The sequence below is a fragment of the Ranitomeya variabilis genome, chromosome 1 (genome assembly GCF_051348905.1).
Source record: "Ranitomeya variabilis isolate aRanVar5 chromosome 1, aRanVar5.hap1, whole genome shotgun sequence".
In the NCBI taxonomy this organism is placed as follows: Eukaryota; Metazoa; Chordata; class Amphibia; order Anura; family Dendrobatidae; genus Ranitomeya; species Ranitomeya variabilis.
Genome location: NC_135232.1, coordinates 828,851,049 through 828,872,130, shown reverse-complemented (window position 1 = coordinate 828,872,130; position 21,082 = coordinate 828,851,049). Strand labels below are relative to the sequence as shown.

Here is a 21,082-nt window from a genome sequence, read left to right as displayed (position 1 = left end):
AATGGCGGATCCGTTTTTTTTTTTGGGCGGATCCGCTATTTTTCCATTGACTTGCATTAGAGACGGATTGTGGCGGATGGTCGTCCGTTCCATCCGCCTTGCGACGGATCCGTCGATATTTGGCGGACGTTGTCTAGACATTGACGGACTTTGTAACGTTTTTTGTCGCCGGCAAAAAGGCGGAACGCGGCGGATCCGTCGCGTCCGCCTTTTTTTTGAATGGGTGCCTATGGGCGACGGATCCGTCGCGATCCGTTTTTTGGCGGATCCGTCGCCTCAATCCGCTTTTTTTGATTGAGCATGCTCCAAAAAGTTGCAACTTTGCCCAGACAACCCAAAAACTATATAAAGAGGACAGGTCATTCCCAAATGTACCAGCCAGCAAGAGAGACCCTTCCATGCCCGAGAGACCCAGCCAGACCCAGCCAGCAAGACCTCTGCCAGCAAGACTTTGCCAGCCAGGCACTGCCATCCAGCCAGAGAGGCCCTGCAAGCCAGAGACACTCTGCCAGCAAGACTTTGCCAGCCAGGCACTGCCATCCAGCCAGAGAGGCCTTGCAAGCCAGAGACACTCTGCCAGCAAGACTTTGCCAGCCAGGCACTGCCATCCAGCCAGAGAGGCCCTGCAAGCCAGACCCTGCCTGAGACAGCCATGTGAGTACTGCCATCCAGCATGCATGCATGCGTGCGTGCGTGCTTGTGTGCGTGCGTGTTTGTGTGCGTGCTTGTGTGCGTGCATGCTTGTGTGCGTGCGTGCTTGTGTGCGTGCGTGCTTGTGTGCGTGCATGCTTGTGTGCGTGCGTGCTTGTGTGCGTGCATGCTTGTGTGCGTGCGTGCGTGCTTGTGTGCGTGCTTGCATGCTTGTGTGCGTGCGTGCTTGTGTGCGTGCATGCTTGTGTGCGTGCTTGTGTGCGTGCGCCTGCCTGCCCTGTTTATATGTTTTTCATACTATTTAAGCTGTTATTTTTTATAGCTGTGGTGTAAAATGAGTTTTGTGTGTGTGTATAAATGATGTGTGATGTGTTCTGCATTTTTGTTGTTATCCCAAATGTTATAGTATTTCAAATAAAGAGCAGTGTAGCTCCTACTGTACCATTAAAAAAAAAAATTTTTTTTTAAAAAATAGTAATAAAAATTACACAAAACTGTCAGTAGTCTCATTTCAAGATAAATGTAATATTGGGTAAACATGCAGTAAAGGTTATATATATAAATGTGTAATGCAAATCTTGTGTATAGAATATGTTATCCGGTTTTAGAAAATACAAACTGTAGGGTAATCATAATTACCAATTTTTGGAATTGGTATTTTAAGTTCGAATGAGGAACATTTTTGATAAGGTTTGATAGGTGGCTTTTACCAACATGCGCATTGCGCATATCAATTTCAGTTTTGGTGTTGCTTTAAAGGGTTCTTGGGGGGTTTTTTTGGTGGGGAAACAGGGCTAGAGGGTTTGGCAGCTTGTGCATCAAGCATATCTACCATATAAAGTATGACGGTTAGAAAAAAAATTTCATTTTGTGTGGGATGAAATGTAAAAGTTTTTAAAAAAGATGTAACTGTTAAATCCTACAGCTGCATCTATCCTTGTGTATAGTAGCTTAGAACTGTCTGTATACTTACAGATACTTGGGACCAAGAGGTACGCAAAGACCATAATGTCTTCTTCTGAGAGCCCCCCAGCACATCAGCAGCAAACTGAGGTATTGTATTTTTTTTTTTTTGTTCTGTAAAATTTTTTGGTGATACAACTATGGTCATTGTTTTTTAACCCTTTATGTGTTCTGTATTCACAGGAATATGAAGCAGAGGGGCTTACAGAAGGAGACGGACAGGGTGGAGAAAGACAAGGAGCGGGAGCGCATAGTGTAAGTTTTGAACAGACCGATCCTCACATACAATGCACTACACCCAACACAAACATTCATGACAGCACACACAATACATATGCCTCAATCTAAGAACATTATTAATTTTTTTTTTTTTAATTTTTTTTATTAGTCCTCACAATCCGGGGCTCGACATAGAGTTCCTCAAAGCACCTCCCATAGTCGTCGGAATGATAATCGCGGCGGTCGCCGAAGAGTAAGTTCCTTTTTGTTTTGTTGTGTAGTAAAATGTAAAATTCATGTGTTGTAATCTTTCCCTTTTTATTGTTATATTTTTCGTAGGCTTCACAGCGTGCTCCCGAACAAGATGAAGAGGAGGGCATCGATGTGAACACCCTCATCGAAGCAGTACAAAGTAGGGAGCCGCTGTGGAACATGTCGGACCGCCGCCATGCTGACCAGTTAATCACCCGACGGCTATGGGAGGAAGTGTGCAGTGCTGTTATGGATAACTGGGAGGAACTCGATGCTGGGGCCCAGGATCTAGCGCGTAAGTATTCACACTTCATAACCTTATTTTAGCATGATTTAATGTGGTGTATAGTAACCAATTTTTGCTATCTCTTTCCAGGTAACAGGATTATCGTGCGGTGGCGGTCAATCAGGGATCGCTTCAAGAGGGAGTTTAATAAGGAGATGCAGGCCCCGAGTGGATCTAGAGGACGCAGGAGCAGATACAAACATGCCAGAGCCCTGTCGTTCCTACGGTCGACGCTGCTGAGCAGAAGGTAAATATTCAACACCACATATTTTCAGTCAAACTGAAAAAATGTGTAACCTTCAATTTTTTTGCAGTAAGGGCAATTGTAATATAAAGATACTAATATTTTTTTTCTTCTTCTTTAACAGCACTTTCTGCAGCACTCGGGAGCCTGCATCAGAGTTGCAGCCCTCTGGAGCGATCCCTCGAGAGTCCGCCACCGGGGACCACGTCGACCCCTCTGTTTCTGCACCTACCCTTTTGTTTGATCCCTCAGCCTCATCCACCAGCGCTGGAGCAGCAGGGCGGACTTCGTCACTTGAAGCTGCAGGTGATGAGTTAGAGTTCCCTTTACCCCACCCCTCTGCCACTGCCGCAACTTCTAGACCAACTTTGTGGTCAGGACGGCAGCGCCAGAGAGGTCAGGAAAGGAGCTATGCGCCTGACTTTTTGCATCTGAATGCATCCTTTCACAGTGCCATCAAGCTTTTGAGTGAGCAAACGTCTGCTGGGTACAATATGCTTAACAAAAGCATACTTGAACTCAGCAGTCGTCTTGATAGGATGCAATCAGATGCAAACCAGTCACCAAGGCACTGTTTTTTTCAGGCGGTCCTCAGGCACATGGAAAATCTAACTCCTGACCTGCAGATGCATGTGATGCAAGGCTGCCACACTGCTCTAGCGCAGGCGATATCCCATGCCCCTCCACCTACCCTTCATGTGTCAACACCTTTCCCCTCTCAATCCACCGTCTATCCTCCCATCCGTCCTCCTCCTGTACGTCCTCCTCCCGTCCATTCTACTCCTTCGTCATTTGTTCCTTCCCCCCTTAGTCTTTCCCAGTTTTTAACGTCCCCCTTCCATTCTTCCCCTTTAACTTCTCCGTTATCAATCCCAGCAACACCTTCATACCTCACACACACCACATCTGAACCTCAAGTCTCTACACAACCTCATGTTTTCACCACCCATTCCACTTCTGTTCCTCCCCGTGATGTCCTGTCCCCCACTCTCGACGTGGTCCGCCCGCCTGTCAGCCCCTCCGCTACTATCTCCACCCAAAACTATGAGAATCTGTAAAAGTCAATAAATAAACAGTTGTTTGGTTTAAAAAAAATTTTATTGTCTTTCTTTTTTTTTTTCTTTTAATTTTTTAAGTCACCAAGGTTATGGCAATAGTAACATTAACAGTGTTTAAAGGGTACCGTTGCAAAACATACAATGCTGCATTAAAGTAAAAAGATTTTGTATGCAAACAAAAATTGGTATTTTTACAAGTATAAAAATAAATAAATTTTTTACACCATTTCATACTGCCAGTCAACTGATCCTGCAGGAGACATGAAGTAGTCTGCAAAACTGTCCCGCATTCTGCAGACTGCAACTGGACTGCGAAAAGTGGGGTTTTGGTAATCCCGTAAGGTGCTTTCTGAAACATTATCCTCCAGGGAAACTTGTTCTTTTGATAGAACAAAATTATGCAGGACAACGCACGCTTTGACCACATCATCGACAGTTTCAGTCTGCAGTTTAATGGCAGTTAGTAGCACTCTCCATTTGGCAGTTAGGATGCCAAAGGCACATTCCACTACTCTGCGTGCTCTGGTTAAACGGTAATTGAAAATTTTCTTCCTCTGGGTCAGTCCACTACTTCCAAAGGGTTTAAGCAAATGTGGGGAAAGCTGGAAGGCATCATCTCCAACACAAACAAATGGTAACGGTGGACCGGTGGTTCCAGGGAGAGGTCTAGGGGGCGGAAAATCAAATGTCTCTCCATATAAACGGCGCCCCATTGGTGAATTTTTAAAGATTTGTGAATCATTTGCACGTCCATACGCACCTATATCCACAGCGATGAACTTGCATTGTGCGTCAGCTATGGCCATCAACACAATAGAGAAATACTTCTTATAGTTATAAAACTGTGACCCAGAGCCTGAAGGTTTGACGATCCTTATGTGCTTTCCATCAACTGCTCCAACACAATTTGGAAACTGGCAAATCTGATGAAAAATTTGGGCGATCTCCAGCCACCTCTCCTGTGATGGCTCTGGGATGTATTCCACTTGTAGGCACTCCCACAATGCCCGGCAGGTATCTCTGATGATCCCCGAGATGGTGGATATCCCAAGTCGAAATTGAAAATGGAGGGATGAGAAGGACTCTCCAGTTGCAAGGAATCTGTTAACAAAAAGAAAAGACAATACTTTATAAAAAAAATACAAAAAAAACCAACACAGTTATAAGTCTGATGAATGAGAATCATTTAATAAAAAAATGACTTACCGAATAGTCACCATGAGACGCTCTGCTGGTGATATTGAGAATCGCATCTGGGTGTCTCGTCTCCGTATACAGTCTTCCACATAGCCCAATAAAAATGCAAAATTTTCAGCTCTCATCCTCACATAATTGAAGAACTTTTGAGGGTTTTCCCTTAGTTCCATGTAAAGCGTGGAATAAACACCACGGGTCATACGTTGTGCTGTGATGGGATGGATCCACAGCCTTCTCTTACGCCGCTGCCGTAGGATTCGCAGTCTTCGTTCCTCCCTCTCTCGAACGCTGACTGCCAACTGATTTGCCTCAAAAGTAAAATCTGCATAGATCTTTGCAATGTTCGCCAGGACTCCTTCCATTTCTGCCACTTTCTCTACAACCTTTCAAAGATGTGGTGTAAATACACGCTATATATAGTTTTCCAGAAGTTTCCAGTAGCCAATCACATTGAAATCCTCCCCTTTTAAAAAACGGATCCGTCAAAAAACGGTTGCAACGGATGTAAAAACGTTCGCAACGGTTCTAACGGATCCGTTTTTTTAACGGATTAGGGCAGCTGATCCGTTAAAAAAACGGATCCGTTAGAACCGTTTTTGCATGAAATTTGACGGATCCGTCGATCCGCCACGATGTCGGACCCAACTGACGCCACACAACTGAAGTGTGAAAGAAGCCTTAACAGTTGCTAGCTGCTACAATATACAAACAAAAGAATACAGCAACACTAAGTGCCAAGATGTATGCAAGCATTGACTAGCCCACAAACTGGCCAATTCATGAGTCACCCAGCTGCGACAAGGTGTACTTTCTCAGTGTCTACTATGAGATGCATACAAGCCACTGTCTACTATGGGATGTGTGTACACCAGTTTCAGTGTTTCCTACCAATACAACCCCAGTATTGTGTTAATGATTTATATCTGCAAGCCGATGGGCAAATAATTATTCTTGACAACCTGTGGAAACCTGTTTAAAAGGGGTTCTCTGAAGTTTGGAAGTGATCATAGACAAGGGATAACTTCATGCTCACTGAAAGTCTAACCACTGGATTATGTGAGGATTTTTTTTTGCTTATCTGTAGTGGCAGGTATCGCAAAATTATGAACGGACACTTTTTTGCTCATCAGCTTTTGCTACTGTTTGTGTTCGTACTGTGCGGCCCAAGACAGCTCTTCTAATGTGGCCCGGAGACAGAAAACGGTTGGACACCGAAAATGGTTGGATACCCCTGGTTTATGCCGTGACTAGTGACCATAAGAACAGTAGATGGTAAATGGCAGATTAGGGCCCGTTAACATCACTTTTGGAGATCAGAGTATGAAAATCAGAGTAAAGGCCACGGCTATACGTTTCCATCAGTATTTGTAGTCAAAACCAGGAGAGAAACAGTCAGAGGAAAAGTATAAGGCTATGTGCACACGTTCAGGATTTCTTTAGAAATTTCCTGTGCAAAACCGGACATTTTCTGCAAGAAATCCGCATGCGTTTTTTACCGCATTTTGGTGCGTTTTTTTTGGCGGATTTCTCCGGAGGTTCCCAATGCAATAATATAGTGGGAAATCCGCAAAATTAATGAACATGCTGCATTTTTTACCGCGATGCATTTTTTTCGTGGAAAAAAATGCATCATGTGCACAAAAATTGTGGAATGCATAAATGATGGGATGCATAATGCATGCTTTTTTTAGCGTTTTTATAGCGGAAAAAAAAAAAACGCAAAAAATCTGCAACGTGTGCACACAGCCCAACACGTCACCACTTCTGTATTTATCACCCACTCCTGGTTTTGGCTTACACATACTGATGGAAAATACTGACCATGTCCTTAGGTGGAGCAGGATGACAAGGAGTACTATGCACAGGGACAGAAGCAATCACCCCAGAGAAGTTGACACCTGACTCAAACCCAAAAGACACCCACTGCCCCAGCCTCCTAACCTGAACTCCTCAGGGAGCTCCAGTAATTAGCCGTCCACATAAGGAAAGTTACATCACTGGAGCTTTTTAGGGCAGAGCAAAGCTGTGCCACTTCTGCCCCTGTAAATAGTGCTCCTCTTTATCCAGCTCAGATGTTCCTCTCTAAGGCTACGTTCACATTTGCGTTGTGCGCCGCAGCGTCGGCGACGCAACGCACAACGCAAACAAAAACGCAGCAAAACGCATGCACAACGCTGCGTTTTGCGACGCATGCGTCCTTTTTTTGGTTGATTTTGGACGCAGCAAAAATGCAACTTGCTGCGTCCTCTGCGCCCGGACGCGTGCGCCGCAGTGATGCATGCGTCGCAAAACGCAAGTGCAACGCATGTCAATGCGCCCCCATGTTAAATATAGGGGCGCATGACGCATGCGGCGACGACCGCAAATGTGAACGTAGACTTAGCAACTATACAAGACAACGTATGCCTACACCTGGAAGCACACGAATGCATACCTTAAAAAAAAAAAAAAAAACGCAGTAAAACACGCAATGTGTGAACATAGCCTAAGAGTCAGTATCAGTCTTGGCATATTTAAATTCCCAAAGGAGCATCAAATGGCTGATAAGTCTCCTAACACCAGTATGTCACATTGTAACTGAGGAAAGTAGTAAAGAAAGTTAAGAACAGAGTTTCCAAACTAGGGTGTTGCAACACTCCGTTCTAATATACCACTGCACTCGTATCCTTAAAGCACCACTCCAGCATTTTTATTTCTTTTTATCACTGAAGTGGTGTCACTTATCCAAGTTCCCTGCCCCTGGTAACATACATACCAGCCGCCGTCTTCATCTTCTCAGCGCTGCTCTGGTCGGTCTCCAGCAATCTGTGATCTGTCTGATTGCTCCAGTGCTTGCCGGACGAGCCGGAAGTCACAACTCAATGTAAATCTATGAGAGCCAGAACAGCGCTCTCATAGCCCTACACTGAAAGCTTGTGATCATTACACCTATCACTTACGGTCAGTCAGGAGAAGTTGTTACAAAGATGGCAGCACCAGTAACAGCGGAAGGCGACGTCCGTGGAGTCGGAATAAAATGGACCCACTCAGACTTCTAAAATATATAGTAAATTGGGTGTAGTAGTACAATGAAGGACGTGCTGTGTTTTCAGCATAATTTGGGAAAGTTATGAAAAAAAAAAAATATATATATATATATAACGCATCGGGAATTCTAGAATATGCATGTCCACGTAGCATACTGGGCAGCCACGTAGTATATCGCCCAGCCACGTAGCATATCGCCCAGCCACGTAGCATGTTGCCCAGCCACGTAGCATGTTGCCCAGCCACGTAGTACATTGCCCAACCACGTAGTATATTGCACAGCGACGGAGTATACAGCACAGAGCTACGTAGTACACAGACTTAAAATAAACAATTAACATACACTCACCTTCCGAAGGCCTGTTGAAGTCCTGGCCCTGTGTGCGGTGCACGCGGCAGTTTCCGGTCCCAGGGTTGGTATGAGCGCAGGACCTGTGATGACGTCGCGGTCACATGACCGAGACCTTCTCGCATACCATCCTTGGCACCGGAATATATATATATATATATATATATATATATATATATATATATATATATATATATATATATATATATATATATATATATATATATATATATATATATATGTATGTGTATGTGTATGTGTATGTGTATGTATGTATGTATGTATGTATGTATGTATGTATGTATATATATATATTCTAAGGGGTACTTCCGTCTGTCTGTCCTCAACTTCCGTAACGGATATCCCGTGTCGCTGGTTGGTCTCGACAGCTGCTTGTCATGGCTGCCGCGACCAATCAGCGACGGACACAGTCCGATTAGTCCCTCCTCTACCCCCTGCAGTCAGTGCCCGGCGCCCGCTCCATAATCCCCTCCAGTCACCGCTCACACAGGGTTAATGGCAGCGGTAACGGGCCGTTACCGCTGCTATTAACCCTGTGTGTCCCCAACTATTTACTATTGATGCTGCCTATGCAGCATCAATAGTAAAAATAGGTCATATTAAAAATAATAAAAAAAACAAACAAAAAACCTGCTATACTCACCATCCGCCACCTTTCCCGCTCCTCGCAACGCTCCGGTGACCGCTCCATGCAAGCGGCAGGTTCCCGATGGCAAGGATCGTATGCGAGAAGGACCTGCCATGACGTCACGGTCATGTGACCGCGACGTCATCACAGGTCCTGCGATCATACCAACCCTGGGACTGGAAGCTGTCGCGTGCACCGCATACAAGGCCAGGACTTCAAGGGGACTTCGGAAGGTGAGTATATGTTTATTTTTTATGTCTGTATACTCCGTGGCTGGCCAATATACTCCGTGGCTGGCCAATATACTCCGTGGCTGGCCAATATACTACATGGACATTCATATTCTAGAATACCCGATGAGTTAGAATCGGGCCACCATCTAGTGTCCTATAAATGTCTGTTCTGTTCCTGATCTAAGGTTCAGGGCTTTTAGCTGAGGGGAATCTGTGCTGCACTTTATGTACATGCTCAGTAGTGACCAGTGCTGGGGAGTCGGAGGTTTGGCTTACCGAATCCACAGCCCTGCTTACCATGAACCTTACATTAATGGCACCACTCCAATGTTGAAATTAAAAAAACACAAACACTGAAATGGCGCTTTAAAAACGTGGATACAATGTAATCTAGCAAGGATAAGGCAGGAGCCATGATTGGCTTATCTCCATGCCTTAACCCACATCTTCTCTAAGTTGACTCTGGCGGCAGAATAATGTCAATGTATTGCCACAGCATCATTCAGCAGAAAAAAGCATAACGCAACAGAATCAGATAGGAACTGGGTTTTGTTTTAATCCAACGGGCACAGTAGCTTATTGCTCTATTCATACGGGGGCACAACAGCTTCAGTGGCTTCATGCTCTATTCAGTAGGGGTGTGATGGGGCACAGTGGCCTCATGCTCAATTCAGTAGGGGTGTGATGGGGCACAGTGGCCTCATGCTATATTCAGTAGGGGGTGTGATGGGGCACAGTGGCCTCATGCTATATTCAGTAGGGGGGTGATGGGGCACAGTGGCCTCATGCTATATTCAGTAGGGGTGTGATGGGGCACAGTGGCCTCATGCTATATTCAGTAGGGGTGTGATGGGGCACAGTGGCCTGATGCTCTATCCAGTAGGGGGTGTGATGGGGCACACTGGCCTCATGCTCTATTCAGTAGGGTGTGTGATGGGGCACAGTGGCCTCATGCTCTATTCAGTAGGGTGTGTGATGGGGCACAGTGGCCTCATGCTCTATTCAGTAGAGATGTGATGGGGCACAGTGGCCTCATGCTCTATTCAGTAGGGGTGTGATGGGGCACAGTGGCCTCATGCTCTATTCAGTAGGGGTGTGATGGGGCACAGTGGCCTCATGCTCTATTCAGTAGGGATGTGATGGGGCACAGTGGCCTCATGCTCTATTCAGTAGGGGTGTGATGGGGCACAGTGGCCTCATGCTCTATTCAGTAGGGATGTGATGGGGCACAGTGGCCTCATACTATATTCAGTATGGGGTATGTTGGGGCACAGTGGCCTCATGCTATATTCAGTAGAGGGTATGATGGGGCACAGTGGCCTCATGCTATATTCAATAGGAGGGAGAACAGTGGCTTTGAGTTATATTTGGTGTAAAGGAGGTGGTCACAACGCCTTCAGGTTATATTCCGTTGGGTGGGTGGGTGGGCACAATAACTTCATGCTCTATTCAGTTGGTTGTGCTACACAGCGGCTTAATGCTATATTCCATTCAGAAGAAAATCGAGAGAGCTGGAGGGTAAGTAACAGCAACAAATTCACCCATTGGAGCCATAAGATTCAGATGCCAATAGCCTGACATGATTTATAGGTGGTGTATGCATACCATGTATTTAGGGTTTTTTTTGTTATTAGTATGAAATTTATTTGGTATGTGGAGTACCCAGAGGTATTTCCCCAGGGTTGGGAAACACGGATATGGACACATAGCTTTCAAGTATACAAGACTGAATTATCGATATTTATTCTGCACAGTTTGTAAGGTATTTTCAATTAGCCATGGACCTAAATTAAAAAAAATAAAGTTAAAACTGAAACATGAGAAATCCAGCAAAAACACTAGGAGTAGATGAACAAACAGACGTTTTGCTTGCAGCATGTTCCCATAGGGTCAAGTCTGCACCGGAGCTGTAGAAGGACTAGGAAATAACTGAATATTAGGAAAGGTTTTGTTTCTTTAAAGTATTTTAGAGAAGAAAAAAAAATGGTTGCAATCATTTCTGAATCACAAAATTAGGGAACCCCAGAGAGGAAATACTCAAGTGTAATACTAAGAAGACAAACGTCAATGAAGAATGAGGAAGAGCCTACATAAAAGGCAGATGTTAGCCGACCGTGACACATGGTATAGTCGTCTCGTGGAAGTGCAGGAAGTATAGCTTTCAGGTATGTTGTGCCAATGATTTACCTGCTGCTAATAAGCTGGAGAATGACACATTAATGTGCAATGTAAAAATCCTCTGAAGAATGGCATGTTAACTGATCACTGTAATAATATTAAAGTACTAATTAAAATACCGCAACCAAAATTTACAACATGACCATTCCTTTGCTTGTATTCGAGTGTCGCGAAAACAGGAAGGAGTGGATCTCATTCTATCCTACATGTGTTAAAGGGATTCGATCACAAAATTACTTGCTGTTTAAAAAAAACTATGTAGCACAAAAACCTGATTTAACCCCTTCATGACCTTGGGATTTTCCGTTTTTCCGTGTTCGTTTTTCGCTCCACTCTTTCCAGAGCCATAACTTTTTTATTTTTCAGTCAATATGGCCATGTGAGGGCTTATTTTTTGCGGGACAAGTTGTACTTTTGAACGACATCATTGGTTTTACCATGTTGTGTACTAGAAAACGGGAACAACATTCCAAGTGCAGTGAAATTGCAAAAAAAGTGCAATCCCATGCGTGTTTTTTGCTTGGCTTTTTTGCTAGGTTCACTAAATGCGAAAACTGGCCTGCCATTATGATTCTCCAGGTCATTACGAGTTCATAGACACCAAACATGTCATGTTCTTTTTTATTTAAGTGGTAAAAAAAATTCCAAAGTTTAAAAAAATAAAATAAATTGCGCCGTTTTCCGATACCCGTAGCAACTATTTTTCGTGATCTGGGGCCGCGTGAGGGCTTATTTTTTGAACAGCGAGCTGACATTTATTGATACCATTTTGGTGCAGATACGATCTTTCGATTGCCCATTATTGCATTTTAATGCAATGTTACAGCGACCAAAAAAAAGTAATTTGTTTTTTTTTTTCCCTCTCTCATTACGCTGTTTAGCAATCGGGTTAATTTTTTTTTTACATTGATAGATCGGGTGCTTCTGAACGTGGTGATACCAAATATTTGTATATTTGATTTTTTTAATTGTTCTATTTTGAATGGGACGAAAGGGGGGCGACTTGAACTTTTACATTTTTAACTTTTTTTTTTTGCATGCTTCAATAGTCTCCATGGAGTCGGGAAGGAATTTTTTTCCCCAATGTGGAGCTTACTCTTTGCCACATGGTTTTTTTTTGCCTTCCTCTGGATCAACATGTTAGGGCATGTTAGGTTAGGCTATGGGTTGAACTAGATGGACTTAAAGTCTTCCTTCAACCTTAATAACTATGTAACCACTTCGATCACTTCTGCTACAAACAGGCGATAACTTGCTATGAGCGCTCATAGCAATGACAACCATAGAGGTCTGCTTCAGACCTCTGGTTGTCATACCGACCCCTCGGGTGGCTCATGATCCTGTGACGGGGGTCACCAATGGGCATGATTTTATGACGCGCTTCGAGTAAGAGCGAGTTAAATGCTACTGTCAGAGATTGACAGCGGCATTTAACTAGATAACAGCCGTCGGTGGATTGCGATTCCACCCGCGGCTGTTGAGGGCAAATGTCAGCTGTATAGATCAGCTGATGTGCCCAGAAAGGTACGGGCTCAGCGACGGACCAAACAAGGGGAGTCCGACATGGGCGTACTATCTCACCCATCGTCGGAATAGGGTTAATCAATTTTCAAGAAAAGTTTTCAGCAGGTTCCTCAGAGGCAGGATTACAGTAACAGGTAACACCTCTATACACAACTGATAAGTCAGGATACACCATTTACATTAGACACTAATACAAAATATAGGGTTTGAGCATTGTGACTAAGTACACGTGTTGTTTCCTGAAACAAAAGGAAGTTTCTAAAAAAGTTCATGTGGTCAGTGTGAAAATTACAATTTTTTTATTTTTAATATACGGTATGTAATATGATAAAAAAAAAAAAAACTATTTAACACAAAATTATTTAAATCAATAGGATTTTCTGATGAAAGTTTCTCTAATGCTACTTTCACACATCAGGTTTTTTGTTTCAGGCACAATCTGGCAAGTTTTGAAAAAAATGGATCCTTTTTTTTTACGCCAGATCCGGTTTTTTTCTCATAGACTTGCATTAGCGCCGGATTGCGCCTGATGGGCAGACGTTTCATCCGTTTTTTTCTGGATCCGTCCAAATAGTCGTTTCTGGCGGACGGAGAAAACGTCCAGAGGAACATTTCTTTTGTCTGGCGAAAAAGCGCACAGTGACGGAACTGGCCAAAAACGTGTGAAACGGAGAAGTGAAACAATCAATCCGGCGTGCGGATCCGGTTTTCCAAGCATTTTCCATTGAAACCATGCATATTTTCCGTCTCGCTCTCCTTTTTTCCAGAAAGTCACTGCAAACTCCATGTTAAAAATAAAATCCGGATCCGGCAGAAAAACAGATCCGTTGCATCAGTTTTTTCACTATTTGCAACGGATCCTTTTTTTACAACATTAGCCGGATTGTGCCTGAAACAAAAAACCTGATGTGTGAAAGTGGCCTAGGAACGAAGAAACATTGACCTTAAGTTTCCGAAGGTCACCAGTAATTGTTCGCTAAAGAAGATAGCAAAGTGATAATCGCAAGGCTGCCAATCCACACCAAGTGTCAACTGCTTGGGTCCAAATGTTACACGACCGCACAACTTTTCATCCCACCACACTTGGACTCAGTAAGCGGCATTATAATGCAAATCGAGCCTACAAAATCAATTTAATCAGTCAGAAACTGGAAGAGCAAGCAGCAGCTACCATTAGTCATTCAACCCTCAATTACTTTACTTCTGCTCTTCTTGCCAAACACATGGCACATTTAAGATGTAATTACTCTTACTTGTGTTTAAGGCAGAGAAATTCTATCAAGTGAAAGAAAAAATTAAAGTCCATACAAACATCTGCTGCACAGTAAAAAGAAATATCACAGATGGCTATATTAAGCATTTGCCAGTAAGCTGGAATAAACAGTTACTGATCTGAACTCCAGTAGAATTTATCCTCTGATGGGTCATAGGTACATGTGGAGATCACAGATCCCTCAGTGATGTACGGATTTCTGCAAAGAGCCCTTGCTTGGATTGAAATTTGTTTAGCATTCAGAGTAAGATTTCCAGCATCAAATCTCTGAGCAGTGAGGAAAGGGTCTCAAGGTGGTCATCAACATAAGACAAGTGTTTGACAAACTTGCCAAAAATTGACAAGACTAACTGACTGTTTATGAACATGCCAGAGTCATCCTAGGGTAAGCTTTCTGGGAGTAGGAGGGATGGAACAGGGAATAAACCACAACCAGGGGCATCTGGCAAAGGCTAATTGCCCTACCCCTATAGAGAAAACATACATACGTGGCCTGAAAGGGCATGTGTGAAGAGGGGTAAGTAGAGAAAGACCATTAGGAGATTACACCTCTTGGGGGGGCAATAATACCACTAAAACTGCAGTTTCAACCAGAATAGACACACAATTGAAAAGCCAAAGATGAAACAAAAGGCACAGTGTTATTGTGATACGTACAAGTTGTATTATAAGAGATTCAAAAACGAGATAAAGGCAAAATAAAGGGGAAGTGTAATTCCCGGATCATGACAACTATCTGCCTCTACCACTGGATTGCAAAAAACAGTACTGTCTGCTCTACACCGTTATAGAGAAGACCAAGCATGACGGTACATACACACATTACAGAGCAGTGCCCCCAACAGATCATAGTTTCATGATTTCCTAAGGAAACATGGCCTGTTTCTGGCTCGAGGACTGGAATTAGGGAACACGGATATGGAGCACAAATCTGAGCGAGCACACACACACGTCTGAGCTTATATAAACACAATATACAGCACAAGTCTGAGCTTATATACACAAACACACTATACAGCACAAGTCTGAGCACACGCATCATTAAAAGGATCATCTTATAAATAGTGTGGTGCTCATTGTCACGCTCTCCTTATGAGTATAAAGTTGCATAGAAACATTTTTTTCTAGTAACAGCCCAGTTTTTCTTTGTAGCAATCCAATAAATTCCAATAAATCAATAGCATTCCACACTGAATGTAACCACCATGACACAGATCACGTATAATAGGTGATATAGGCAGAGTTTCAATGAGCAATTTTTTTTAGATCAATATTAAAAATCAGGCACTGTTGTCACAAATCAATTTTGCATAGTTGGAATGTGGAAGAGGCATATATGATAACCGAACGAGTTTCGAACACACTGCGTGTTTCACACTAGGTCCGACCAAGAACACACAGTGTGCTCAAAACGTGTTTGAGCATATGCGCCTCTTCCACATTCCAACTATGCAAAACTGATTTGTCACAACAGTGCCTAATTTTTAATATTGGGGTAAAAAAAATTCTCATTTTAGCTGCTGGATCTTTCCTCGAGATCCTGTGCCCCGCTTCATGGAACTCATGAATTCCTCCTTCTCAAGGGTGAGCCGAACAAACTTTGTTTCCAGAGTTTCAATGTACAGTACTAGGAATAAACATTCCCACTGGGAACAGGGGTTGTAATTACCAAAAGAATTCATACTGACAGTCCAAAGAGATGAGTGACATACAAAGCAGTATATGATCATGTGTATGCAGAGGTGCAGTATATAGTGAAGTCACACTGAGTATAAAATAGATTGCATTTTGTTATTCTTTTCAAACAATCACATAAATGCCCATAAGCAATTACCTGGACAGTCAGAATGGTAGAAGTTTCCCAGATTCCCAAGAGCTCTCTCAGTAAATGCAAAGACATGGATAGGACATAGATAAAAAGCAGACTTATACGACCTGTTGGTTTGAGGAAGGTTGCCCAACACACGTTTCGCATTAGCTTCTTCGGGGTAACTGCAAAACGCGCGGTGGGGTAACCTTTAACAAATTGGGGAGAACACCAAATAAACCCTCACTAGAAAGCCTAAAAATTAACTTGTATTTAAAATTTGGTTAGAGTATATAAAAGGTTTCCCTAATCTGCCTAAATTTATTTCCACCATTACTGTTATATTGCTCACTTCTAACTTTTTAAGCAAATTTGGCAGTGCCAACCTGTATTCGGCAGAATAGGACAAAGTTAGCAAACTAGTCCCCCCAACAAGTTTCACAGCGGCAGCATCAGGAGATGGGACAAAGGCTAGAATGATTCAAGATTGCTGTGGGACGGTTTTACCTGCGGATCCCTTTGGCATATTTGATTTGCTAAAAGGTAATAAATGGGTTAAAGAGGGTCAGTGAAGGCTTTGGTTTAAAAAAAAAAAAAAAGGGAAGAAAGGACTGCTCTGTGTATGGTGTTTTTTTTACTTTAAACGTATCGGTTAGTAATGGGGGTGTCTTACAAATGTCTCCATTATTAACCACTGTGCTTGATGTCAGCTGACATTATAAAGCTGACATCAACCCCAAAACCATCACCCCGCTTGACAATGCACCAGGGCAAGTGGTAAGAGCCAAGGCAAAGTGCATTAATTTAGCGCTGCAAATGTATGGGGTTATTAGTCTGGGAGGGGAAATATCCATGGCCCCTTCCAGGCTATTAAAATAAGCCCACAGCTGTCTGCTTAGCCTTTGCTAGTTATTAAAGACAGGGGGATCCATCATTTTAGGGGTCTCACCTTTTTAATAACCAATTAAAGCTAAGTAGACAGCTGTGAGCAGATAATAGCCTGGGAATCTTCCTTTTTATTGCCCCCTTCCCTGCCTATCAAGACCAGCTCTCAGCTTTCCCTCAGGTGGTTAATAAAAATAAGGTGGACCCCACACCATTTTTTAAAAGTTATTTATTAGCTAAATACATGTACAGAAAAACTACACACGTAAAGCACTGATTTAGATATCTCACTGTTTTCTCCTTCTATCATCTCTCTATTTAAAATTGTTTTATTATTTAGAAAACTAGCTTGAAATGACAGAATTCCAGTATGTAAAAGCAAATGTTAAAAAAACAAACAAACCTTGAATTCATGTAATATGGATAATTGTAAAAAAAAAAACATGATACTCGTCAAACTTTTCAGGAACAATTTTATTTACGCTGAGGAGTGTGAGCCCTTATACTGAAGCTCTTCCCAAAAAACTATGTATCAATCTGCTCAGCTCCTCCTGCTCTATAACATGGGGCCTGCAGATTGCACAGCATTTCTGAGCTGACAGTTTCCCTTTAACTAAAGTTTACTAATGGCAGTATTCTGCTAGCTGTCAGTGAAAGGGAACAATCATCTTGTGCATCAGTGCCAATAAAACCTAACAGTTTGGCTCACAGGGGATTGTCTGAGACCGCATTCACACTAGAAATGTATTTTCCAACGTACGCCTCCGACAAATGTCACCCGAAGGCCGATGAGTTAAAGAAACATATACAACGTGGTAACACATTTTTTTACTGGGTTGATGGAGGGATAGTCTTTTGGCCTTCATTGGGTGAATACATCATTACACACTTAAACTGGTAACCAGGATAACGCATTTCAGTAAGGGCACACAAACCTATAATTAAGGGGTTTTTATATCAGTCTGTACTCTGCTACAGTACTGTGAGCACCCGATAACTGACTGATATATATTGTATGATGTGCCAATGACACCTCACTTTATATCTCGGGGGCTCACAAACACTGGGCAAAGTATGGTAGTTACAGGGTCACAGTGGGAAAAAGTGGACACCAGCAATCAGACATATTGTACATAAGGCTACGTTCACATGATAGGATTTTGGTCCGATCGCTGTCCATGAAGGAAAAAAAACTGACCACTCAGACCACTGTTAATCAGGAGGCCCATTCAGATGATTGTTTTCTTCTTAATCACAGACCAAACGGCTGAGTGAAAGAAAAAAATAGAATAAAAATAGCAGCATGCACAAGTGTCCTCCATATTTCATACAAGACTTGTCTATTTAAAGGGAACCTGTCACCCCGTTTTTTCCGTATGAGAAAAATACCGTTAAATAGGGCCTGAGCTGTGCATTACAATAGTGTATTTTGTGGACCCTGATTCCCCACCTATGCTGCCGAAATACGTTACCAAAGTCGCCGTTTTCGCCTGTCAATCAGGCTGGTCTGGTCAAATGGGCGTGGTGACATCGCTGTTCCTTCCCCCAGATCTTGCTTATTTTTCCATTGGTGGCGTAGTGGTTTGCGCATGCCCAAGGCCCGAATCCACTGCATAGGTGTGGAAAAAGAGCGCGATCTGCGCTATTCCCCTGGTGATCGGTGGGGGCGGCCATCTTCCTGTGGCCGCGTGTGCGCAGATGGAGCGCTCTGCTGCCCGGGGCTTCAGGAAAATGGCAGCGGGATGCCGCGAGTGCGCAGATGGAGATCGCGGCGGCCATTTTCCTGAAGCAGAGTTCGCATCTCGGCTATGAAGTGGATTCGGGCCTTGGGCATGCGCAAACCACTACGCCACCAACGGAAAAATAAGCAAGATCTGGGGGAAGGAACAGCGATGTCACCACGCCCATCCGAACAGACCAGCCTGATTGAAAGGCGAAAACGTATTTCGGCAGCATAGGTGGGGAATCAGGGTCCACAAAATACACTATTGTAATGCACAGCTCAGGCCCTATTTAACGGTATTTTTATCTCATACGGAAAAAACGGGGTGACAGGTTCCCTTTAAGTCTATGGATGCGCAAAGAATCAAGAAAACCCGAAAGATCAACTGCAAAGCATCAGATTTCTGTACTTACTAACATAGGAAACTGGAATGGTCCTGTAACCGCTCATGTATAAATACGGATGGCAAACAGAAAGAGAGGCTTTTCTTGCCTGAATATTGAACGACTTCTTATATGCTTCCGGGAACCTATCCCAACCCTTAACGCTATGTGCACACGTTCTGGATTCGTCGCGGTTTTTTTTCGGCGGTTTTCCGCTGCAAAAACATTTACATTAATCATCCCATCAATTTTAATGCATTCCGCAATTTTTGTGCACATGTTGAGTTTTTTCCGCAAAAAAAACACATCGCGGAAAAAAAATGCAGCATGTTCATTAATTTTGCAGATTTTTTGCGGATTTGCCGCTATATTATTGGATTGGGAACCTCCGGAAAAATCGGCAAAAAAAAAAATAAAAAAAATCATGCAAAACCGCAAGCGGATATCTTGCAAAAATAGTCCGCATTTGCTCTGGAAAATTCTGCTAACTTTCCTGAACGTGGGCACGTAGCCTAAAGGGTATATCCGAGACTTTATGAAAAAACTAAAACTGTACCTAAGCACTAACAGGGAGGTAACTGGAACTTACCCGCCTGTTGTGCATGGCGCCGTTCTTCCCCGGCACAAACCACTCCTGCAGGGGATTCAGAAACCTCTGGTGACGCAATGGGGCGCAACTTCCGACGTCATTCTGATTGACAGCCGGCATCTGACATTGGAAGTCCTGCCCCATCAACAGACCGGAGGAAAAAAGAAGCCTCCAATCTGTAGACGTGACATCAGCAGAGGCTTCCGAATCCCCGGCAGGAGCGGCACCACGAACAACAGGCAGGTACTCTGCAATTATCCCGTTAGTGCTTAGGTACAGTTTTTATGAAGTCCCAGATGTCCCCTTTAAAGGGCACCTGTCACCTCGTTTTTTCGGTATGAGATAAAAATACTGTTAAATAGGGCCTGAGCTGTGCATTACAATAGTGTATTTTGTGGACCCCCGTTCCCCACCTATGCTGCCGAAATACGTTACCAAAGTAGTCGTTTTCGCCTGTCAATCAGGCTGGTCAGGTCGGATGGGCGTGGTGTCTTCCCCCAGATCTTGCGTAGTTTTCCGTTGGTGGCGTAGTGGTGTGCGCATGTCCAAGGTCCGAATCCTGCACAGGGGTGTGAAAATAGCAGCGATCTCCGTTATTCCATTGGTGATCGGTGGGCGCGGCCATCTTGCTTTGGCCGCGCGTGCGCAGAAGCAGCGCTCTGCTGGCCGCGGCTTCAGGAAAATGGCTGCGGGCATCCGCGCGTGCGCAGATGGCTATCGCGGCGGCCATTTTCGTGAAGCAGAGTTCGCATCTCGGCTTCACGAAAATGGCCGCCGCGATAGCCATCTGCGCACGCGCGGATGCCCGCGGCCATTTTCCTGAAGCCGCGGCCAGCAGAGCGCCGCTTCTGCGCACGCACGGCCAAAGCAAGATGGCCGCGCCCACCGATCACCAATGGAATAACGGACATCGCTGCTATTTTCACACCCCTGTGCAGGATTCGGGACCTTGGACATTCGCACACCACTACGCCACCAACGGAAAACTACGCAAGATCTGGGGGAAGACACCACGCCCATCCGACCTGACCAGCCTGATTGACAGGCGAAAACGACTACTTTGGTAACGTATTTCGGCAGCATAGGTGGGGAACGGGGGTCCATAAGATACACTATTGTAATGCACAGCTCAGGCCCTATTTAACAGTATTTTTATCTCATACCGAAAAAACGGGGTGACAGGTTCCCTTTAAGGAGGATCTATCACCTGTGGACAGTTTTTGCTCTTATTTTATTCCCAAGTAGTCACATCTTTTTGGAAAGAGCAGTGATAACTGCAAACATGCGTGCACGTTCATTTAGAGCTTATTATAGTCCGTTCAAGGGGGCGGTGCTCAGAGTGCAATAATGCTAAACACCCCAGAGGATCCTGAGAGTCAAGGCCCCTTGGTAAAGATTAGAAAATCAGAGGTAAATAAAAAGACCGGAAGCGTACGGCGGATTTTTTTTTTTTTTTAATGGAATACTCAGGGGAGCAACGGGAATAAAGTAAGGGCAAAAAGTGTCCAAATATGATCAGGTGACAGGGCCACAATACTGAAAGAGGTCAGGCTGAGCCCACCACCAGTAACAGCAGGGTCTGGCTGCACTTG

General features: G+C 43.9%; 2 protein-coding genes across 2 annotated transcripts in view; one reads left to right on the top strand and one right to left on the bottom strand.

Annotated features, from left to right (window-relative positions):
* Positions 1–21,082, bottom strand: part of LOC143786263 (tyrosine-protein phosphatase non-receptor type 9-like) — a 64,871-nt gene that overhangs the window by 41,748 nt on the left and 2,041 nt on the right. The gene's annotated exons all lie outside the window — the stretch shown is intronic.
* Positions 1,900–3,806, top strand: LOC143786181 (uncharacterized). The gene is made up of 3 exons (XM_077275473.1): positions 1,900–2,380; positions 2,462–2,618; positions 2,740–3,806. The coding sequence occupies exons 1-3, from the start codon at positions 2,266–2,268 to the stop codon at positions 3,671–3,673; spliced, it is 1,206 nt and encodes a 401-aa protein (XP_077131588.1). The 5' UTR covers positions 1,900–2,265; the 3' UTR covers positions 3,674–3,806.